Genomic DNA, 21,439 nt, shown 5'->3' with positions numbered 1-21,439 from the left:
TGTGTATTTGTACAGCCGACTAATGAAGTGGGGCCATATATGTTATTGCTTGCCGGCAATGGTGAGTGCTGAGGCGGTGATTATATAAAAGTATTTTAGAAGGAACGAAGTGTTTCTTTTAGAAATCCCGTATTGAGATGTAAGGAGTGATTCTATTTTGTAATGATAAGTAGGTACTTTATGAACGAAGAATGGAAAATCGATCGAATGGATGGCATTATAGGTCTTTGCCCCGATTGCGATATTTTCAACTACAACGCGACTAGACGACGAACGAAAATCACAAATTCGTATCGCGGTGTCAATGTGGCTTTGATAGCTAGTTCAAACGAAAACAAAACGCAACTGCTTCTTTGTGTAAAATGTGTAAAAGCTGAAAGAAAGCTACTTTTTCTCAAACGCAAGTCAAACGTCTTCACGAACATTTGCTGTGTTTTAGTGAAAAAAATAAGGTTTTCGGACTTTTAATGGAGAGTGATTAAATCCATTGTTTTGTCTTTGCGCGTGAACTTTACCGCGATACCGAATTTGCACCTCAGCTGGAATGAAAAACGGAGCACAACTGGAGAAGAAGCACCAATGAATTGGAGACGTTAAAAATTAGCGCAATCGGGGCACTGGGTTCATAACTGAGTTAGTGGACGAGTTATGGGAGCGGCATGGGAAGGGTGACATAACTGACATTTATGATGTAACAGACTGTATAGATGACCCACGCTGAACTGTCCCACCAAACTCAATGACAGGGGGGCGCTACCATCATTCAACTATATGGTTTCCAACATGGCAAAAATCGGAACCAGCGATCCGGTATGGACGGTGGCGCCCCACTGTCAATGTCATGGATTTGAAGGACAGTTCAGCGGGTCTAGACAAAGTGCAAATTATAATCGCAAACCAGTCGAAAAGTGGTCGAAAAGCCCCTTTTTTGTATGGAGTTTTGACGGATTCGATTTTCGATTCGATCAAAAAGTGCGTTTTGTCTAGGGGGGCAGTATTTTGGAACTATACAAGTCTGAAGCACATAAGTCTCGCTGACGTGTGATGTCACAAAAACACCTTCCTTTGCCGCTCCCATACCTCAGGCACTCAGTTAACGTCGTTGACGAGTGAAAACCTCGTAAGTCGAATTTTCACCAAAACACTTTTTTTTTCATACTATTAAGTAAGAAAACCTCTCAACGCACATTTCGAGCTCACCTATGATGAAGGTGATACTGTATTCATCTCATTAGAATATAGGTGATCTTGAAATGAGCGTTGAGAGGTTTTCTTACTATTAAAAAGTGTTTTTGGCAAACATTCGATTTACGAGGTTTTCACTCTTGTCAACGACGTTATACGCTCGATCTATAGTTGCATTGCGGTTCTAGAAACATTAACAAAACTCAACCTAATAAAAAAGAAAATTATAAGAAACCAGTTTCTTTTTGTCCCATTAGGCCCTTTCCTGTAAGCTAAAATCAAAGGGAATATTAAAACAATTTGCGTCATACAAAAATACAAAGTATATTTACTTAATATGGCACTTACTCTTCCTATAATCTATTACGTACACTTAAGGTCTATTTTCGCTACAACTTCGTTGCTTAGATATGTGTATTTAGTGATGTGATATTTCAAGTCTTCTCCCACTGTTGTGACCTCTGCTGCATCTTCGACGGACGGTTCTGAAAATAATACGTGGGTTACATCTTCTATCATCACCAAAGACCTTTTTTTTTTCTAGTGACTAGGAATCGAACCCAGGACTTTAGCTTGACGAATGCGCGGCGCTTTTCAACGATGGATTCTAACCAATGCACCGCATAGACGTATTTTCAAATCACTACTAATACCTGTGCTACTACATACAATCTGTACGAATACACTTTGGCAATTTTGCAAACGTTTAGGCCCAGTTTTTTGATTCATAGTTGTTCATAGTTTCATAGTTCAAATGACAAGTGGTTAAATATCAGAAAAAAATGTTTTTTGAACAATGGTTAGCTTTACTTTTAGTACATTTTTAACTGTTAGTTTACATTTTGTTAATGTTTAACCATTAGTCACAAAATTTAACAATTAGTTATTTTAACTATAAATCAAAAAACTGGGCCTTAGAGCAAACTAACATTGACACAAAACATGTTATGAACTGGTTACTAAATGAACCTATCTTTAGATATTTTTGTTTTTCAAATTTTATTCGAATTTTATCGCATTTCAAACCAACATGCCAGGATCTATGACGTAACTGTATAGTATTATACCAAATCCTTACCTAGGTTTTGCCAAACAGGTGGAGGGAAGACTGGTTGCTGAGAGAAAACGTAGACCATTTTGGAATCACGTTTCACGCCCGCATCTTTTTCTTTTTTGGTCAGTTCTGCCCGATACCAGAAAGCATTTTTCCTGTAGAAATTAAAACGAAGTGAATAAATATGATGAATGAAGTAAACTTTACAAAAAACAGTGTCTTGAATGAGTACAAATAAACATATACTCGTAGGTTTATAAATAATTTAACAAATGAAATTACAATCTGTGAGGGTTCTTAAATCTAATCTCTATTTGGGTTCCCAAGCAAAACGTCGTTGCGTTCTTAAAATACGGCACCAAGTGTAGATGTCGTTAGTTTACAAGCGATATTAGAGCATTGATTTCACGCTAGGTGGCGTAAGCGCCACCTACGACCTTTAGGTCGAAGTATTTTTTATTTTTTTTATTTACATATTTTAATTTATCTTTCTTTCGCAACTCGCAAGTTAACCGAGGTTAATAGAAGTAAGATAGTGTAGACATGCACTTCAATTCGCTTCGAGCAACCGCGCCTCGTTAATACTACGCCCGAGTCAAAGGGCCCGAAGAGTTCAAAGTTTGAACACGAAGCGTCTGACTACACTACTCTGGTAACTTCGATACTTCATTGAAGCGAGTAAGGTAGCTGAGGTAGGAATAGAAATAGAAAATCTTTATTTGATACAAATGAACAAAAAAAAACATGTATAAGACTTACTTCATGGAAGCACATCGCCAGGAGAGCTACCCTCGGAGATGAAATTACCCTACCATGTACTTCGTCAGCGCAACCACTACTCCTCTGACAAGAGTGCCCGACTAAGAAGATAAGACTTACTTCAAGTGATCCTGCACCAAGTTGTTGGCTATGGGCATCGCTATCCTCTGTAGAGGGTCGCTCATCAACTGGCCCACGCTTCGGACTGGAGACTTGTCTGATACGTAGTGTTCTAAGAGACGTGTCGCAATGGGCTTCAGGCCGGCTGCAAATTAATTACAACTTTATGAACTGGTCAATAAATGGATTTTGCATCAACAACTAGAGGCTCTCTGTAGCCATCGCTAAGTTTATACAGTTAACACATTAACAGCTCATGTACTACATATAGTACATGAGACTGTTTGACAGATTTACTAATTTTACTATTGTGTCTCGATAGTGGACAACTAATTTGTTATTAAAAAAAATCTTGAGGTAATAAACTAAATGACAGACACATTTAAGTACCTACGTAAGATTTGTTTTATCACAATCAATTTCGTGAAATGTCTTACCAATATCAGCTCTCAAGCAAGTTTCCGCTCGATACAAATGCTCCAAGCAGGCATGGACTTGAGCAAACTTCATCAGTAGATTCTTCCACGGACTTATGTCGATCTCGTCGGCTATCAGCGGCACCTATGAAACAGAATTTATTAGAGATCATCATATTAAACACTGGTATCTTGTGTAGTTGTAATTGGTGCCATTTTGCAATAACATTTTAGATAGATATGGCGCCGACCGTTTTCGAGTTGAGACCGCATTCGTCCAAGCGCAGTATAAAGCAGCTAGCGTGATGGAGCTACACTCACAGTAGTTGAAATACAATAAGCTGAGGAAAAATTATCTGCGTGTGCAAAGTCTAAGGTTAGCAGATGGCTGACAAAATTTTTCACATTTAGTGAGTGTCAGATCTTATTTTAGTACGTATTCATCATTCTTTCGATGACGCGGGCCTCTAATATCCCGTAGGGTAGGTCATGCAATTAACTAAATATATCTCTTTAAAGAAGGACGAACATGGATTATGACACCACCCGGTCTCACCGTGGGACAGGGCGTCGAACGGGTTAAGTAGTAGTAGTACATTAGTGCTGTTTTAGTGCGTTTANCGTCTTCCAGCTCGTGGTCGCCACTCAAGAACTTTCCTGCCCCAGCGGCCATCAGCTCTTCGAGCTATGTGCCCCGCCCACTGCCACTTGATTTTAGCGATTCTGCGGGCTATGTCGGTCACTCTGGTTCTCCTACGGACCGTGGAGGACCTAAACACAATGTTCGATGGCCTCAGTAGAACCTCTCAACAAGTGGGTCTTAAAATGAACATGGACAAGACAAAAATTATGTCAAATGCCCGTGTTTTACCCACTCCTCTGAAGGTTGGAGACACTACACTCGAAGTTGTTGACAATTATGTATACCTGGGACAAACAGTCCAGTTAGGTAGGTCCAACTTCAAAACCTAATAAGAAAGCAAAATTTTAAGAAATCCTTTTGTCCCTATTAGACCCTTTCCTGTAAGCTAAAATCAAGGGGAATATTAAAACAATTTGCGTCATACAAAAATACAAAGTATATTTACATAAAATGGCACTTGCTCTTCCTATAATCTATTACGTACACTTAAGGTCTATTTTCGCTACTACTTCGTTGCTTAGATATGTGTATTTAGTGATGTGGTATTTCAAGTCTTCTCCCACTGTCGTGACTTCTGCTGCATCTTCGACGGACGGTTCTGAAAATAATACGTGGGTTACATCTTCTATAGTCTGGTCTGCGAGCACGTAGAATTTTGTCCAATGACCCCATGCTATCCATCCTTATCGCTCGCGCGTAATTATATTGCTGTCGCGACTGTGCGACGGGCGCCCGCAGTGAGTGTGCGAGCCCGACAGCACATTAATTATATGATAACCATAGACCGGGCTTTATTCATCACCAGACAATTTTTTTTCTAGAGTGACAAGGAATCGAACCCAGGACTCTGACAAATACGCGGCGCTTTTCAACGATGGATTGTAACCAAGGCACCGCTTAGACGTATTTTCAAATCACTACTACTACCTGTGCTACTACATACAATCTGTACGAATACACTTTGGCAATTTTGCAAACGTTTAGTAGACGTTTAGGCCCAGTTTTTTGATTCATAGTTAAAATAACTAATAGTCAAATTTGACACATGTCAAATGACAGGTGGTTAAATATGAGAAAAAATGTTTTGTGAACAATGGTTAGCTTCACTTTTAGTACATTTTTAACTACCTATTAGTTTACATTTTGTTAATGTTTCACCATTAGTCTCAAATTTAACAATTAGTTATTTTAACTATGAATCAAAAAACTGGGCCTTAGAGCAAACTAACATTGACACAAAACATTTTATGAATTGGTAATACTGAATGAACCTATCTTAAGATATATTATTTATTCAAATATATATATTTTTTCAAATTTCAAAATTTCAATTTTTTTTTTCATGTTCAAACCAACGTGCCAGGATCTATTGACGTACTGTATAGTAACATGCCAAATCCTTACCTAGGTTTTGCCAGACAGGTGGAGGGAAGACTGGTTGCTGAGAGAAAACATAGACCATTTTGGAATCACGTTTCACGCCCGCATCTTTTTCTTTTTTGGTCAGTTCTGCTCGATACCAGAACGCATTTTTCCTGCAAAATTGAAACAGTTAAAATATCTTGCAGTATACCTACTTTACAAAGAATATTGTCTTGATTAAGCATCTTATATTTATTTTGGAAAACCAGGATTTTATAATATGTAATAACAACAAGATAAGCAACAGGTAAACCAATATTTTTAAGGGTTTGCAAATACATTTTGTTTCTTATCTTGATGGTTCTCACTTCTAAAAAACCCTCCTTCTGGCGCAGTTGGGTAAAAATTAAAGATGGTTCTTACTATACAAAACCTCGTTTCGTTTTTCTAATGTGCACTAATCTATGTAAGGGTTCAAAAGGGCTCCACAGCAAAACTTTCGTGTCGTTTAAGGTACGGTGCAAAATGTAGATGTCGTCACTTTAGATGCGATGTTAGAGAATTGACGTCACGCTAGGTGGCGTATGGGTCGCTGTATATTATTTTCACTTAATGTGAAAACCTCAATAATCAGGTGATTATGTATGTATAGGTATACAGAGTAAATAAGACAAGTGTATCTTCTAGCATAAGTAAATAATTATTACCATACCACCTCTTGTATATTATGGATGCAGTAAATTATAATTAAGTATATATCATTCTTTCGCACCAAATCACATGACACCCTGTGGGATTTGAAACCGATACCACAGCTTGTAACCGTGTACCTAAACAACAGACCAGTAGCCTTATTCACAGAACAATACTTCAACGACAACAAATCGCCGAGTTGCGATCTTATCGAGTAATCGTTCTATCAAAATGACCCTTGTGATGTATTTAGAACTGTTTTTCAATGGGACGACTTTTGAACGTCAGCGAGATTTTGACTGTGTTAAAATACGTGAATTAGGCTACTGAATAGGCAGCCGTGTCTAGTAACTTACTTCAAGTGATCCTGCACCAAGTTGTTGGCTATGGGCATCGCTATCCTCTGTAGGGGGTCGCTCATCAGCTGACCCACGCTTCGGACTGGAGACTTGTCCGACACGTAGTGTTCTAAGAGACGCGTCGCTATGGGCTTCAGGCCGGCTGCAAATTAATTTGAACTTTATGAGCTGGTCATTAAATGGATTTTGCATCAACAACTTAGAGGCTATTTGTAGCCATCTCTAAGTTTATACAGTTAACACATTAACAGCTCATGTTCTACATACAGTACATGAGACTGTTGGAATAATTCACTACTGTGCCTTGATTGTGGACAGCAAATTTTTTATTAAAAAAAATCTTGAGGTTACAAAATAAATGACAGACACAGAAGTAGGTATAGATCATTTCATCCACGAAGATGCGCCCCACCATTCTTCCGTGAACGTTTGAGTGTTATCGGTAAAAAGCTAAATTATCCATAAGTGCACACGCACACTACAATAATGTCGCTCGGATTGCTCGGATCTAACTCCCCGCACCCCGCGCTTCCCTCGACCAAAAATTGGTGGTGCGCGTCTTTGTGAATGAAACGATCTATAAGACTGATTTTATCATAATTGATTTGGTGAAATATCTTACCAATATCAGCTCTCAAGCAAGTCTCCGCTCGATACAAATGCTCCAAGCAGGCATGGACTTGAGCAAACTTCATCAGTAGATTCTTCCACGGACTTATGTCGATCTCGTCGGCTATCAGCGGCACCTATGAAACAGAATTGATTAGAGATCATCATACTTAACACTGGTATCTTGTGTAGTTGTAATTGGTGCCATTTTGCAATATATTTTTTAAAGATTATTAGCAATTTGTATTGCCCAAATTACTAATAGTCCCATTTATTGCAATTGCAATTAGTGTCATAGCTCACGAGTGAGTATTATCATAAACGGTTGCCTAACACCCTGATGCGTGCGCTTGATATTATTCTGTAGGTAGCTCGACTTTCGCCTGGCGCAGCAGCCACATAAAAAGCCTAACAAAAGCCGGACAGGCCGGACAAGCCAATATTTGGCCGGACAAGACCGTAAAAGCCACAAAGACACCTGGCAACCCTAGTCCCGTTAGCCCCCCTATTTTAGATAGATATTGCGCCGACCGTTTTCGAGTTGAGACCGCATTCGTCCAAGCGCAGTATAAAGCAGCTAGCATGATGGAGCTACACTCACAGTAGTTGAAATACAATAAGCTGAGGAAAAATTATCTGCGTGTGCAAAGTCTATGGTTAGCAGATGGCTGACATAATTTTTCACATTTAGTGAGTGTCAGATCTTATTTAGTACGTATTCATCATTCTTTCGATGACGCGGGCCTCTAATATCCCGTAGGGTAGGTCATGCAATTAACTAAATATATCTCTTTAAAGAAGGACCGACATGGATTATGACGCCACTGGTCTCACCGTGGGACAGGGCGTCGAACGGGTTAAGTAGTAGTAGTACATTAGTGCTGTTTTAGTGCGTTTACCTTATCTTTTTATGAGGTGAACTCCACGTAGTCTACATTTAAATGCATTTTCCCTGTATAATGTCTGACATAGCCCTAAGAACCACACAAACCTCATTACTGTCCTTCCTCTCGGCAGCCAGCCCGTGCTTCTTCAGCGAGGCGAAGTCGTCGACAGTGAGCTCGGCGGCGTCCTCCACGCAGAACGACTCGCACTCCAGCCGGATGGACTGCTCGCCGTGCGACAGGACGTCGAACGGGTTAAGCGTGAACTCTAGTTTATTTAGCTGGAAGGCTGATAAATGAGTTTCTGTCCGTATACCCACCATTCCTCACACTTTAGACGAGTGACGGAGTACATTGGAACTATTTTAGTGCGTTTACCTCATCTTTTATATGAGGTGAGCTCCACATAGTCTACATTTAAATGGATTTTCCCTGTATAATGACATAGCCCTAAGAGCCACCAACCTCATTACTGTCCTTCCTCTCGGCAGCCAGCCCGTGCTTCTTCAGCGAGGCGAAGTCGTCGACAGTGAGCTCGGCGGCGTCCTCCACGCAGAACGACTCGCACTCCAGCCGGATGGACTGCTCGCCGTGCGACAGGGCGTCGAACGGGTTAAGAGTGAACTCGCCGCCCATCGTCATGTCTTGGATCGTCTGGTTTATCTGCTCAATTGACTCGTGCGATCTGTGGGTTAACAGTTAAGGTATTAATAGGTAAGTTTTTAACCGACTTTAATACTTTGCAGATTTGTAAAGCAAAATACTTGTAAATTGAACCAGTATAACATGTGATTTTAAACGATTTTGTGAAAAATATTATTGGCAGGTAGTTGCTAATTGCTCATAAGATGGACACCCTGATAGATATTTATTGTCCGTGGTGCAAAATTTTTTCTTATAGGTTTTAAACCTTTGTTTGTCACCTGTCATCCGCTTTGCAATGGAGGGAAGTCGAACCTTAATTTCGAACTCCTCCTATGTTCTTCCGATTAATTTCGTTGCGGGTCCAATGACAGTTTAACTTTCCCCCGGGACAAACTTGACCTTCATTGGTTGGGTTTTTTGTTGCGGTCAAGCTGTAGATCCTGGCTACACAGGAGTTGGAGTGGTGGGAACGAGAGGTGGGAATAGTCCCGTTAAAGTATACATAACATTTTTGTTGAAAAAAATCATTCCATGTAAAGTGTTTTTTTTTGTGGTGGGCAGGGCATATAGCTCATAGAGCTGATGACCGTTGGGGCATAAAAGTTCTTGAGTGGCAACCACGGGCCGGAAGAAGTAGTCTCCTCATATTTTGAATTCTGGGTGTGTCACCTAGATTCGCTGGTCCAGATCCCAGCAATGAAGAAAGAGTGCTCCAATAAAGACATCATCACCCTGGTATATTCCCACATGGTCTTCTCGACGCCCACTTGTGCCAGTAAGCTTTATACCTTATTGCTGTGTGTTAAGGTTCTCACCTAGATTCGCTGGTCCAGATCCCAGAAATGAAGAAAGAGTGCTCCAATAAAGACATCACCCTGGTATATTCCCACATGGTCTTCTCAAACCCCACTTGTGCGACTAGCGAATATAATTTTACCTTATTGCGTTGTCTTAAGGTTCTTACCTAGATTCGCTGGTCCAGATCCCAGCAATGAAGAAAGAGTGCTCCAGTAAAGACATGACTCTGGTATATTCCCACATGGTCTCCTCCACGCCAACTTGTGCGACTAGCTTTCAACCTTATTGCGTTTTGTTACGGTTCTCACCTAGATTCGCTGGTCCAGATCCCGGCGATGAAGAAAGAGTGCTCCAATAAAGACACCACTCTGGTATATTCCCACATGGTCTTCTCAAACCCCACTTGTGCGACTAACTTTCAATCTTATTGGGTTGTGTTAAGGTTCTCACCTCGATACGCTGAGCCAGATCCCAGCGATGAAGAAAGAGTGCTCCAATAAAGACATCACCCTGGTATATTCCCACATGGTCTTCTCGACGCCCACTTGTACCACTAAGCTTTATACCTTATTGCTGTGTGTTAAGGTTCTCACCTAGATTCGCTGGTCCAAATCCCAGCAATGAAGAAAGAGTGCTCCAATAAAGACATTAATCACTCTGGTATATTCCCACATGGTCTTCTCAACCCCCACTTGTGCGACTATCTTTCAACCTTATTGCCGTGTGTAAAGGTTCTTACCTAGATTCGCTGGTCCAGATACCAGCAATGAAGAAAGAGTGCTCCAATAAAGACATCACTCTGGTATATTCCCACATGGTCTTCTCGACGCCCACTTGTGCCACTAAGCTTTATACCTTATTGCTGTGTGTTAAGGTTCTCACCTAGATTCGCTGGTCCAGATACCAGCAATGAAGAAAGAGTGCTCCAATAAAGACATCACTCTGGTATATTCCCACATGGTCTTCTCAACCCCCACTTGTGCGACTAGCTTTCAACCTTATTGCCGTGTGTTAAGGTTCTCACCTAGATTCGCTGGTCCAGATCCCGGCGATGAAGAAAGAGTGCTCCAGTAAAGACATCACTCTGGTATATTCCCACATGGTCTTCTCGACGCCCACTTTTGCGACTAGCTTTATACCTTACTAGCTTTTTCCCGCGGCTTCACCCGCGTGAAATTTCGTTTGTCACAGATCGTCATAAATTATAGCCTATATGTAATTCTAGGTTATCTATACTTATAATAAATCTGTAGAGAGGTCAATTCTGTACATGAAATATATTTCCAAAATAACTATCAGGGGGTGATTAGTGATCGATACTGATGCCAAAACTGCAATCAGTAAAATTTTTGTCTGTCTGTCTGTCTGTCTGTATGTTCCTTATAGAAACAAAAACTACTAGACGGATTTTAACGAAACTTGGTACAATTATTCTTCATACTCCTGGGCAGGTTATAGGATACTTAGGAATTCCCACGGGAACGGGAGTTAGCGGGAAAATCCTTTTGTATGAAAAATCTAAACCGCTTAACTTAGACGCTTGAAATTTGGCATGCAGGTACCTTAGTAAACTTAAAGCTTAGTTACAACAGGATATTGCAAAATTCCCACGGGAACGGGAGGTAGCGGGAAAAAACATTTGTATGAAAAAATCTAAACCGAGTAAGATAGATGAAGGGGGTAAAACGGGATCCACGCGTACGAAGTCGTGGGCGGCCGCTAGTAAACAATAATACTGCAATGTTTCATCAAAATCCGTTCAGTAGTTTTTGCGTGAAAGAGTAACAAGCATCCAGACATCCAAACTTTCGCATTTATAACATTAGTAGGATTGCTGTGTGTTAAGGTTCTCACCTAGATTCGCTGGTCCAGATCCCAGCAATGAAAAAGGAATGCTCTAACAGCGACATAACCCTGGTATATTCCCACATGGTCTTCTCAAACCCCACTTGTGCCACTAAAGACAGTGCTTGCGGCGGGCTAGTGCGGAGGTTCTTTAACACTTTGGCCGCTTGGGAGTGCCCGCGGGACAGTTTGAGAACCAACTTTGAGAGGTACGTCTTGTTGTTTGCGTCGATCTGTAAGTGGGGATAAGATTTGAGTTACTTGTCGAGATTAATATTATGTCTAATAAAATTAATCATACTCCTGGAAGGACATAATGGTGATGCTCTTTCTAACTTCTTCAGAACAACAAAGTTATGTTATAGGCCTAACTAGACTAGAACATTAAGAATGCTGAGTGGCTGCTATTTTGGTTCTTACAAAATAACAATTTATTGACTTCAAAATTGAATATATGTGTGAACTTACGAATGGTCGAATCTTTCCAGAAGATATGAATTTGAGTGCTTGTATTAGCAATGTAATAAGTTCTTCAGCTGTTTCACAATCTGTAAGAGTAAAAGAATTCATTATAGATATTGATTTTAATTTTGATGAAAAAGTCTGGGAATCTTCTTGTAATACAGGTCAATAAGATTTTATTTTATTAGATAATAAAAGTTACACGCTTGTTGAATGCTGGAAATGACATTTTAACTTATGTATTTTTTTAATTGTGTACCCCTTACTAATAAGGGGGTAGGTATCAATCTATTGATTGGACTCTTACCTTGTGTTAAGCAACACAACTTCTCACAGATTTATTATGAACTAGCTTTTGCCCGCGGCTTCACTCGCGTGAAATTTTGTGTCACAGATCGGCATAATATAGCCTATATGTTATTCTGGGTTATAAACAATAATACTGTAATGTTTCATCAAAATCTGTTCAGTAGTTTTTGCATGAAAGAGTAACAAACATCCAGACATCCAAACTTTCGCATTTATAATATTAGTAGGAATTCCAATCGATTAACATACCTCTAAGCACATCCCACAAGCGGTAAGTGAAGTCATTGCTTGAACCCCTCGCTTGCATGGCTGCCATACACTGCTTCAAAGAGGTCGTGTCCTCACTGATACAAATACAACCTCCAGGAGGGAACTCTGCGGTGTAAGCGTATATCTCAGTCTCATTGAGAAGGTCGTTGAGACGCTTGGTATTGTCCAGGCGTTTCGATCCTGGGACCATATGCCTGGAAGTAGACAGAGTATTGTCACAAACGGGACTATTCCATGCCACCGCTGCAACTCCTGTGTAGCCAGGATCTACAGCTTGAGCGCCAATAAAAACCCAACCAGTGAAGGTCAAGTTTGTCCTGGGGGAAGTTAGACTGTCATTGGACTCGCAACGAAATTATAATAATCTGAAGACGACGGCATGTCGAGGATAACGGCCGGTTCACACATGACTCCGTTTTACTGTTCCGTTTTATCGTGTACGTTTTTTTTCGTCGTAGGTAGTACTAGCAATAGGTGTTATTCGTCAACAAAATTGTAGATCAATGAATAGTTTAGTTGATGGCAGACAGACATTTGTTGCCACGAAATGACTAAACTCTGCAATCTTTATCTTTCCTTGCTGTATCATGTAGTACGAAAATAATTTAGTTGAAGAATTTTATCATTTTCAGGGTTGCATGATTTAAATTACGATTTTTATTGCATGATTTTTTTTATAAAAATCACTGATTTAAATCAATATCCGAAAATGGAATTAATGCAATACTGTACCTCTAGTACGAAAAACTTTCGAGTTCGTTTCGTTGCGTATTCAAAGTGTCATCGAAAAATTTTGTATGAAAAATTAAACAGCGCCCCCTATATTATAGCCGCCCTAGGGGGCGCTGTTTAATTTTTCATACAAAATTTTTCGATGACACTTTGAATACGCAACGAAACGAACTCGAAAGTTTTTCGTACTAGAGGTACTGGAAAGGATTAATATAATCAACTATAATGTTCGAAAACAATGTTGATTTAGGTGTTCAAGTGTGAAATAGCCGTTATGTATGAAAAATTGGTAAGAAAATATTTTTCCATACATTTTCTTTTTGCGAAAAAAATAAATGATAATTGTATTAAAATATTCATGTTTTAGTAATGGAAACGGACACCACTTAAGACGAACTGTTTTTGACGAAAATTTTTTCTTGTTTCAGTAAAAATATGACATACCATCTTACACAATATTTTACTTTTTTTGGCTTGTTCCCAGTACTATACCTCAGTTGTACCTAAATAAACATGTTTTCCGCATGAAAAACTAAGGCAATGATTGCAAAATGTAATAAAAATCAAATAAATCAATATAAATAAAAAAAAAATCACGTTTTTTTTAAAAATCAGATTTCTTTGATTAAAATAAAAAAATCATGATTTTTTTCCACCCTGATCATTTTATGGTAACTTGATATACTGGGTCAAAGAGTCTGGAACAAACTCAGTTACTTATTTCACTTTAAAATCAGTCAAAGATAAATTTGTAGTTTCTTAGTAGGTACACAGACTTATGTGGTTAGTAAAATTACAATAAAACTGATCTTATGTTACCTAATGGTGGCTGTTTCTAGGTTAACAGAGCTGTATCCTGCAGCCGTCATGTCCACTAATAGCTGGTTCATACTGTGCAACGAACAGACAGACTTCCAGATTGCATTACAGGGACTGGCTAGATGTCCTATTATTACTTCTTGTTCCTGAAACAGATAAAATACTATTATATTATTTTATGATAAATGCTATACATATAAATTACTAGGTTTTCAAATACTGATACATACTACTCAGAATGAAACTCAATATCATTAATAATAACATTTGAGCCTATGTATATAGATAGTTTTTAGAACTGTTGATGCCGATTTTTTTCGTGTGACAACCAAAGGAGCCTCCTGCTAGGCAGACTGACGATCTAGTGAACAGGACACAGGGCAGGTCATTTGTAAAAATCCTTTGGTGAGTCCAGCAGTTAATGTTCTTTGGTGAAGGCAAGTTAAGGTACCTATTACATAAATAATGTAACTATAACATAAGGAATTGCAAGAAGTTACTTATTTACTTACAAAGTATACTTTGCAGCTAATAAAAGGTGTCTTAAGCACCTTCCCGGACCATTCACAGCGGAGTTCTGTGAGCCCGCTGTGCGGAGCGTTTAACAGCTCATCGGTGTTGTGGGAACCGTATGAGATTCCGGAGATGAGGTACTTGCAGTCTAAGGATATTTTTATCTGTAAGATAATGAAATATTGAATAATCAATAGAGGTGGTAAAGGCCGCGAGAAGAGCCTGGATGCGGGCAGCGCAGGACCGTTCATTATGGAAAACCTTGGCCTTTGTCCAGCAGTGGACGTCATTTGGCACAAATAACAAAAAAGCTTACCATATCTGCAGATATTTTTTCTTGCAGAGTGTATGCATCAATCAAACTGGAAAACTCCACATCTTCCAAAGGCAAAGCTCCATCATACACCACAATACCTCTGGCAAAGTGATGGGAATCTGACTGCATTGTAAGAAGCAGAGGATGGCCTTCTTCGGAAGGGTTTGTGAGAATCCACATTGGTAAGGAATCCTCCTTGGTACACTGAGTTAGACAGCTGTTGTATAGATTTGCTATTTCCCTGAAAATATGAAAAAAATTCTAATAAATATTGGTATACATCACATCTGAAGTTGAACAAAATTTGATACTCTAAAAAAAAATGTTTATATCTTATTTTTTAATATTTAAATATTATAATCCTGATCTCATTAATACAGTCTTTAAAGACTGCATTTTTCACTTTTAAGACTTTTAGACTGCATAAATTTCTCCTAGAAAATAAAAAAATACTTTGACTTAAAAAAACTATGTCATACTATAGAAAAAATTAAGTAGGTACCTACCTACAGAAATATTTTTAGACAAATTATTAAAAATAAAACATTATGTAGACTTTAATTTAAATGAGGTGCTAACTGTTTTACTTGGTTAAGAAGTAAGTCAGTGTTTTTCATTTTTACTAGTTAGTAATTATAAGTAATAACTTACCTAGCTTTTTCAATACTAAGAGGATAATGCAATGCTTCCTCCTTTGCCCACAGTTGGGGTTCATCTGTCAGGAGAGTATCATCCAGAATTGTGTGAAGACTCAAATCCAGCTTGAGAGGGGAACCAGTCAAGTCTAGTTCATCTAGAACAGCACAAGTTTCATTTAAAGAACTATGTTAGAAACAGAAACTATACAATAATTATGTTGCAATCAATAGTACATCTAATTAAGTACTTACCTATAACTTCACTGTTCTTTTGAGGATTATTTCCAATACTGGTAAAGGTTTGCTTGTTCTAAAAATATTTAGTAATGTTAGATATTTTCATATTTCAAGCTGCAGCAAGCAAGCTAAGAAATCACTATTAAATATTTATAGTCTAATGTGCTTTCTAGCATATTAATTATCTTTTATTAGAATTAAAAATTACCTTGAAATAAACGATCGCAATATCATTGTTGTTTTTAGTATACATTTGAACATAGCTAGGACTTTTTTGTTTCTGCACGAAGAATTTGGGATAACTCTCTTGAACCAGCTTTAAAATATTTTCCATATTTTAAATTAAACTTAACTGAAACAAAAACACGATTTTCTATTTTTTGAATTCCGTTACCGGTTTTGAAATGCACAAAAAGTAAACAACAGAAACAGAATGCCTGTCAAATGTCAATGTCAAAAATAGGATAGGACGTCAGTGTGTAAATCTACAAAGAGTTCCTACTTTTCTTGATAAAGCAGCGCACTCTATTATCGTTATTAGCAACTAACTTATTTATCATACTTCTTGGCGGGAATCTGAAGCGTCATGTTCTGTGGTCATGTTAGCGGTTTTGTTGTATTTCCTCAAATTCGTGTTTGGGCGACTATTAGTGTGTAATAATGGTGGATTATTAACCATTAAGTGTTCGTGAACGTGCATGAGTGTGGGCAAGTGAAGCAAAACAGTGCACCGTGATTCTTCTGGTTATATCAAGTTGTCCATTAGGAGGTCTCAGTAAAGCACCACAACTTTACTGGGTATTTCGCCGAAACAGTAAATTTTCTGTGTCCAGGCAGGCGAACACATGTTTTTTTATATCTATCTGTATAAAACTATTTTTATGGGAAAGTTCATCAACAGTTTTATTTGTTTTTGCTATTACAATAGCAGAAACTACAAATAATACCGTAGAAAAACTTAATCAAAAGTCGTTTTTCTAATTTCCTTGTTATGTCCATTACTGTTGTTTGCCAAAATGAAGGCTCATTATAACAAATTGAAGCGTAATTTAATTCTAATAACACTCTCTTTACATTTGAGAAACGTTTGGCTATCGGAAAATAAAAACTTTAAATGTCAAATACGTATAGGAAGAAAATAAAGTGAAGTTAAGTTCTTGTCCAGGTCAAAAGTATAATTTCCCTGGGTCTTCGTTTCGACCATTGTTGTAACGAAACGAAAAAACTTAGAATGTAACGCACTGCACCACTACACTCGGCCATTTCGTCCCAAGAGGCCATTGAGGCAGGACAGTACGTCGTTGATCAGTTTCGCGACAAATCGCATAAATAGGTCCCTCCTTGGGTTTTTGTTTACTAAAAAGTAAATTTCTTTGGACGGTTTTTTGCAACTAAACAATGGATTAATTTTATTGTTTATTTACACAAATGTAGTGTCTGTAGGGGTAAACCCATGATTTAAATAGTAAATGCATAGGGTAAATAGGTTTTTGTCTGTGGTGTCTTTTAGGCATAAATCTAATTTCTTTGGTCCTAATTTCCTTGTTTTCCGTGGCATAAAATGACCTAGGAAATTATAAAAGACCATTAATAATTCGGCGTAAAGTCAAATTTTGAGTATTTCTTTATTGGAATAAGTTTAAAATTTACATTTTAAGAAATAGGTATCAGAATAGATATAGAAAAACTTGTTTTTAACTTTTAACTCAATCTACTGCATTTATCTTCCTTATTTGTGTAAAAAGGTCGTAATGATATAATATTCATTGGCATGTTTGCTTGCGAAAGTACACAAAAATGGGTCGAACAAAAAAAAAGCAAACCACAGAAGAAAACTTAGAGAAAAAAATATTTACAATAATTTCCTTGGCTACCAAAAATTTATGACCTCATAACTTTGTTTCTAAAACGAATTATGACACCCCTTCTAGATATATTAGCTTAGTTTTTACTACTTAATGCAATGGGAAACTAAAAATAGTTAAAAACAAAAATAAAATTCGTGCCAAGGAAATTAGGCAAAATTGACCATTTTTGGCGAAATACCCTACTGAGACTCAAAGGGTGGGAAGGGGTATCATCATCTATCATCCATTATCATCATTAAATCATTACTTGATCTCATTTTGTAACTACCACCAACACCTATAAACTTGAAAATGGCACAAATCAAGTCGACCTCGACGTGTATTGCCAACATCATCAAAAAAGAAGAAGAAGAACTAATTTATCATTGAACTACTGAAGACATACAACATGGATCATAATAAGTTTCACTATTTGACTGTGGATATTCCCATATTATGATTGGGGGATTCTACCTGAAGAAGAAGGAAGAAGCATACGTAGCATACTATAAAAATGAAGCTACCCTGGAAATGAAAAAATCAAGAAGATTACTGATGACTAGGCAGCATGGTCTTTGACCTTAGCCTGTTCCAGAAGGAACGTATGGAACCAAAAAAAAATCATTTATCATTGTTGGGTTTTTTATTCACTATAAAATGCAGCCTTTTGTGCATTTCTTTTTTTTTTGAGTGGTATGAAATAGTGTTTTCTATAAGGATTTAATTATCGACTATCCCGTGATGTGTTAATTGAAATTTTTAGAATGAACTTAAAATGTTCATTTCTGAATCGAATGTAAATAAACTTTGAGACTTCAACTTAGGTAATCTCAAATTAACTCGGGACAATTTAAAAACGAAAAACGGCGTATACTTATTATTAATCTTTAAGTTGGTTTTAGTACAAGAACATACGTAGTATTATTAAGTTTCTGTTCTAAAATGTAGATGGCGTTATACTTAGAAAATATGCCAATGTACAATGCCTCTCTTTTCTTGATTGGGGCGTTAAATGGGGGCGTTTGTCCGAAAATAGAATTTGTTAGAAATTGTACGCAAAAGTTCTGCGAGGAAGGCAATTTAAAAAAAAAACACACAATTAAAAAAAAACCATTAAAATAGTACAGTATAATTTATTTCATAGCCTTTAAGCACCATTTTAAATAACACAATATTATTTCAGTGCCGGACTAATACCTCTAATACCTACACTGAATAGCTTCTACCTTTTCGCAAACGACCTCCTCTACTTACATACATAGGCCTCCCCCAATGATTTCCATGTTGATCTATTGGTAGGTAGCGGCCTGCGTCCAACGCCTTCCTGCTACCTTTATGATGTCGTCGGTCCACCTTGTTGGTGGACGACTGTACGTCCCATGCTGCGTTTTCCGGTGCGCGGCCTCCACTCCAGAACCTAGTTAAGTAGGCTAGTTTCCTAAAAAAAACTTTTAGTCCGTCATTCATAAATTATCAAAAAATATTGGACAGGTAAGTATTTTTTAATTTGCCAATCAAACAAATATGTACCTACCTACATAACTAATTACTAAGTTATGATGAGTTGAAGTTCCGCGTGACGTCACAAAGTGCTACACTTTTATGAAGCACTCCTTGATGTCACGGGGCTCTTCTTTTGAACTTTGGCGCGCTTAAATCTTTTTAAATTTTCATTAGGTACTTTGAAAGCGCTCTTACTTTGAACTCGCCCCGGGTGCCAATCCATGCTACGCCGCCACTGTATGGCGGGTTTAGTTCCAGTCAGTGCAGTTCAGTGCTACCTGAAGGGATAAAGTAAGTAAAGTAGGTACCTACTCTCAATACCTACAGAATACTGTATAGAAATTTTCCTTAAAAAAAACATTCCTATAATTTTGAAAAGTCAGAGATTAGTAGGTAGGTAGATTTTAGTCGATTCGATTTGCGGGTTCGAAGCAATGGAAATTTTTAAGTTCACTTTCTTTTCAAAAATAAAGGATTTTTTTCTTTGAGTAAAAGCATAGAAAAAACTCTGGTAAAAGTTTATATCTTACAGTACTAAGAGTAGGTACTTTCCCTTTAGGTGGCATTACAAAATTCCACCCTATTTTTAAAGTAGGCTCACCACGTCATGATGTCATAAAAACATGACGTTTTGTTTGGAGCATTTTTGGGAAAGTCCGGTGATTTTCAAAGAGTGAAGGAGTTTATAATGCTACCGAAGTAAAATTATTGTTACCAATGTTTCTGTTAAAGAGATATCGTTGAAAGGACAAAATAATAATTTTGTAAAAATGCCTATTCCAGTCACTTGTGAAAAGTTGACGGTTCCGACCTGGTTCGAGACCTGTAAAATTCAGTTTAGTTTTAGTTAATCTGACTGATATAGGCTCTTGTGGAAGTTGTGGATGGTGTGAAAATTAAATAGCCCTAACCAAAATAATAATCAAGCTATGAAATCAATTTTCTTAATCGAGAAGTCTCTTTTACTACTATCTTCTTTCATCTTCAAAATCCAGATGTACCCATGCAAACATCATGCATACTTATTTAATTTTTTTATGATCATGGTGGAACTATGACTAATCTTTTGCAATTTTACGCAGCTCTCCTCGGTTTTCTCGAAACACCCTATATTGTTTTTCCAATCTCCCAGCTATGTGAAAATAACTCGACATGCCAATGGTGCTTGGCTTTCAAAACAACAACGGTATCATCATATATCATTTTACCTTAACTAATCCTTGGTTTAGCATTCTTTCAGATCAGCTTGCCGCCGCGTGGGTACCCTATCAATTACGCGGGTAGTTGAGTGGATAGGCTTTGAAATGGGTATCAAAGCGTGACGATCGAGTGATAGTAACAAAATACTGTTTGGGTCCCGTGAGTAACGGTGTAGAACCGTAATCTGAAAACAATCAATAATTTTTTTTTAATAAATTTTGACCAATATTTTGGCACTTATGGACGGACGTGCAAGTTTTGGGGCACTCGAGCAATCGATTAGGTTATCTAGTAAGGTTTCTTTCATCTGAATAATTTTAATCAATTAAGGTTTTCCTCAATGGTGTAACTGGCAGGGTCTGACCAGGTCTGAAACTCAAAAAATGCCTTTAAAATTGCAACAATTTTTATCAGAAAAGTTACAACTAACTACACACATTCAAAATCAAAATCAAATCAAAAATATTTATTCAGTTTAGACCACAAGAAAGTGGCACTTATGACCTAGGTAACTAAATTACATTTGGTAACTACCAGTATGACTGTTTTTTTGACGATTTTCATGTAGCCATATAAAAGGTATTGTTTAAGCATAATTATAAATCGTACTTATGTTTCTAGACGCTGCAATTCATCATCATCAAACCGGAGCATGACCCTCTGACTCTATTCCCCATACAGGGGGCGTAGTGTGATTTTACGTATAACGCATTCACTGTCGACTATTTACGTAAAAAAAATACATTTAATGTATGACGGATTGTACAGAGCCCCTAGCGGAAACTTCCAAGAACTGAAATCTTATATTTTTTTAACGCGCTTGCTATTGACGACGTTTGATGTAACTCACACTAAGCCCTCAGGTTAGGCAAATTGACAACCGGATGTCCACATGTCCCTTAGTCTCCTTTTACGACATCCACATGTGGGAGTGGTCCTATTCAACTCTGATGGAGACACACAAAGACACGACCCATTCACTTTACCGGAAGTAGCGGAACTACACAGCTGAAATCAAATTTTAGCAGCAATCAAAGATTGGTTTCCTCAATTCAATAGATAAATTGACAGTTCAATCGGGCTTTATTTATTTTTATTTATTTATTTTCTTAGAAAACCAAGAGAGTTTTTCTAATATTAAATTATTATGGCTGAAACATATCCAAAATCATGACGAATAACAGGTTTTCCTTCCCTATCAAATAGTAGAGTATGCTGTTG

General features: G+C 37.8%; 2 protein-coding genes across 2 annotated transcripts; both read right to left on the bottom strand.

Moving 5' to 3' along the window:
• Positions 1 to 1,492: 1,492 nt before the first annotated feature.
• On the bottom strand, positions 1,493 to 3,756 carry LOC114357629 (uncharacterized). The gene is made up of 4 exons (XM_028311344.1): positions 3,556 to 3,756; positions 3,119 to 3,263; positions 2,264 to 2,394; positions 1,493 to 1,670 (listed from the first exon to the last, which is right to left on the bottom strand). The coding sequence occupies exons 1-4, from the start codon at positions 3,626 to 3,628 to the stop codon at positions 1,549 to 1,551; spliced, it is 471 nt and encodes a 156-aa protein (XP_028167145.1). The 5' UTR covers positions 3,629 to 3,756; the 3' UTR covers positions 1,493 to 1,548.
• Positions 3,757 to 4,601: 845 nt separating this feature from the next.
• On the bottom strand, positions 4,602 to 16,088 carry Zwilch (zwilch kinetochore protein). The gene is made up of 14 exons (XM_028311343.1): positions 15,877 to 16,088; positions 15,684 to 15,741; positions 15,445 to 15,586; positions 14,794 to 15,034; positions 14,477 to 14,641; positions 13,965 to 14,110; positions 12,393 to 12,607; positions 11,841 to 11,920; positions 11,382 to 11,605; positions 8,550 to 8,769; positions 7,214 to 7,337; positions 6,589 to 6,733; positions 5,582 to 5,712; positions 4,602 to 4,775 (listed from the first exon to the last, which is right to left on the bottom strand). Exons 1-14 carry the CDS (start codon positions 16,000 to 16,002, stop codon positions 4,654 to 4,656), a joined length of 2,139 nt encoding a protein of 712 aa, XP_028167144.1. The 5' UTR covers positions 16,003 to 16,088; the 3' UTR covers positions 4,602 to 4,653.
• Positions 16,089 to 21,439: the final 5,351 nt, after the last annotated feature.

The sequence above is a fragment of the Ostrinia furnacalis genome, unplaced genomic scaffold (genome assembly GCF_004193835.3).
Source record: "Ostrinia furnacalis isolate ACB-3 unplaced genomic scaffold, ASM419383v2 OfSCF3279, whole genome shotgun sequence".
Lineage (NCBI taxonomy): Eukaryota > Metazoa > Arthropoda > Insecta > Lepidoptera > Crambidae > Ostrinia > Ostrinia furnacalis.
This window is presented reverse-complemented; position numbering and strand designations above follow the sequence as displayed.